The 2,904-nt window shown below is 41.2% G+C and overlaps 1 protein-coding gene across 1 annotated transcript in view; it reads right to left on the bottom strand.

Annotated features, from left to right (window-relative positions):
• Nucleotides 1-373: 373 nt before the first annotated feature.
• The window catches only part of LOC122559938 (synaptonemal complex protein 2-like), a 263,416-nt gene continuing 260,885 nt past the window's right edge, over nt 374-2,904 (bottom strand). Inside the window, exon 20 of the mRNA XM_043710047.1 lies at nt 374-561. Coding sequence (XP_043565982.1) covers nt 374-561 — 188 coding nt within the window. The remainder of the gene's footprint in view (nt 562-2,904) is intronic.

Genomic DNA, 2,904 nt, shown 5'->3' with positions numbered 1-2,904 from the left:
GACTAAGTTATTCCATCTGCCCATTCCTGGCCCATATCCCTCCAAACCTCTCCTATTCATGTATCTATCCGAATGGCTTTTAAACATTGTAATTGTACTCGCATCAACCACTTGCTCAGGAAGTTCATTCCATACATGAGCAACCTTCTGTGTAAAAACTTTGTCTCTTATGTCTTTTTAAAATCTTCCTCCTCTCACCTTAAAAATGTGTCCCTTGAAATAGGTCTTCAAGTACAAAATAACAGAATAAGGTTTCTGAACATAAATTACACTATGTAAAACTCCTGACAGATTTTCATACAGCAGCATCAAAGGAAGTTGTTATTAACATTTCACATCCACAACAAACTCATGCTTGTTTGGTGTAAAAAGCTTAAGTTCTACTTTGTACCTTCAAGCTACTTTCTTCTGAAAGCTTATTCATACTCTCTCCAGAAGGGGCTGGATAAATAGAGTTTCCCAGTTCTACATTCTGCATTTTAATGTTAAATGTAGATTTTCTTCCTGATGAGTTTTTCATTTCCAAAGGAGGCTTCACTTTGTTTTTTCTTGCTGGAGTTGCTATCAATAAATTTAAAAAGTTAGTTAACACTACGTTAAGTGCAACACAACTGCTGGAATTCAACTCAAAAATACTGAACAATAAACGATCATATTAAATAAATGTTCTAAAGATGGTCACTGTACCCAAAACATTAATGCTCTCACCACTGATACTGCCAGACCCAGTGTTTCCAACAATTTCTGATTTCTAGCATCCATAGATCTTTGTTTTCTTCATCATGTACTCCTTTGTCTTGCTGGTTCTGCTAAAATGCATCACCTCACGTTTATCAAGATTAAAGTTCATTTGCCAATTCATCAGGCCTCCTATAATCTAAGGCTATCCTCCTCACAATTTGCCACCTCACCAATTTTTTTATCACCTGCAAATTACTGATCAATCTTCTACATTTAAGTCTAAATCATTTATAAAAACTACAAACAGAGAAGGACCCAACAATGACCTCTGCAGAACCCCAATGGGCACAGATTTTCTGTTGGAAAAACGTACCTCAAACATCTCCCTCTGCTTTTTGCCACTCAGCTAATTGTGAATCCAAGTTATTAAATTTCATTGGATCCCATGTGCTCTTATCTTTGCTATCAGTGACCCAAGCAGGACCTTATTAAAAGCCTTGTTGAAGTCCAAGTAGGTCACATCAAAAGCATTGCCTTCATCTACACATCTGGTCACCTCTTTGACAAATTCAATCAAGGTGGTTATACATGACGTCCTCGACAAAATCATGCCAACTGACCTTGATTACTGAACTAGCTTTATTATCACATGTACTCAAATGAATACAGGGAAAAGTTTACAAGTTGCCACTTATGGTGCCATCTTAGTTACCTAGGTACAGATTCTTCAGTACAAGTTCTTTGGAAAAAAATTAGAAAAATAAAGAAATAGAAATCCAGCATTGCAGATCGTAGGAACAAATTAGAAAGATAGAGAAATAAAAAGTTCAGAACAACAGTGCTTCCAACCCAGTCCATGCTAGCAGTTAGACTCCATTCCGCACCGGACCCTGACTCCATTCCACACCGGGCCCTGACTCCAGAATGCACCAGGCTTCACCTCGAGGCTCTTGAGGCCGGGACACTACGCTGGAATCAACCTGAGAGCAGAAGTCCATGCTGAGGCCATGCTGGGATGAAAGACCACCATGTATTGCCAAAAGACCACCACATTGGGCTGGCAGACTGCAGAGTCCGCACTGAGGCCGGAGGTCAAAGAAAAAAGAGGACAGAAGATGTGAAAAATACAAGAGAGAAAGAAAAAGAAATGGATACAGTGCAAATTACTAATCCCTGCCCCTTAAAATTCTGTCCCTCAGAATTGCTTTCAATAGATTCCCCAACATCGAGGTTACATAAGAACATAGGAAATAGGAGAAGGATAGACGATCTGGCCAATCAAGCCTGCTCCACCATTCAATAAGGTCATGGTTGATCTTTATGTGTACTCAGCTCCACTTACCCATAACCCTTAATTCCTTTAGTGTTCAAAAATCTATCTGTGTGTTAAGAACATTCAATGAAGTAGCCACAATTACTTCATTGGGCAGGGAATTCCACAGATTGACAGAAGAAATTCTTCCTCCACTCAGTCCTAAATCTGTCTCCCCTTATTTTGAGGCTATGTCCCCTAAGTTGTAGTTTCACCCACCAGTGGAAACAACCTCCCTGCTTCTATCTTATCTATTCCCTTCATAATTTTATATGTTTGTTGTGGTTCTGTTCGCCGAGCTTGAAGTTTTTGTTGCAAACGTTTCGACCCCTGGCTAGGCGACATCATCAATGCTTGGGAGCCTCCTGCGAAGCGCTTCTTTGATGTTTCCTCCGGTGTTTATACTGGTCTGACCCTGCCGCTTCCGGTTGTCAGTTTCGGCTGTCCGCTGTAGTGGTTGGTATATTGGGTCCAGGTCGATGTGTTTGTTGATGGAGTTTGTGGATGAATGCCATGCCTCTAGGAATTCCCTGGCTGTTCTCTGTCTGGCTTGCCCTATGATAGTAGTGTTGTCCCAGTCGAATTCATGTTGCTTGTTGTCTGCGTGTGTGGCTACTAAGGATAGCTGGTCGTGTCGTTTCGTGGCTAGTTGATGTTCATGTATGCGGATTGTTAGCTGTCTTCCTGTTTGTCCTATATAGTGTTTAGCGCAGTCCTTGCATGGTATTTTGTACACTAAATTAGTTTTGCTCATGTTGGGTATCAGGTCCTTCGTTCTGGTGAGTTGTTGCCTGAGCGTGGCTGTTGGTTTGTGTGACGTTATGAGTCCTAGGGGTCGCAGTAGTCTGGAAGTCAGTTCCTAGATGCTCCTGATGTATGGTAGTGTAGCTAGTCCTTTTGGTTGTGGTATG

Source organism: Chiloscyllium plagiosum, chromosome 20, assembly GCF_004010195.1.
Source record: "Chiloscyllium plagiosum isolate BGI_BamShark_2017 chromosome 20, ASM401019v2, whole genome shotgun sequence".
NCBI classification, from domain to species: domain Eukaryota; kingdom Metazoa; phylum Chordata; class Chondrichthyes; order Orectolobiformes; family Hemiscylliidae; genus Chiloscyllium; species Chiloscyllium plagiosum.
The sequence above is the reverse complement of the archived record's forward strand: the minus strand, read 5'-3'. Positions and strand labels throughout refer to the sequence as shown.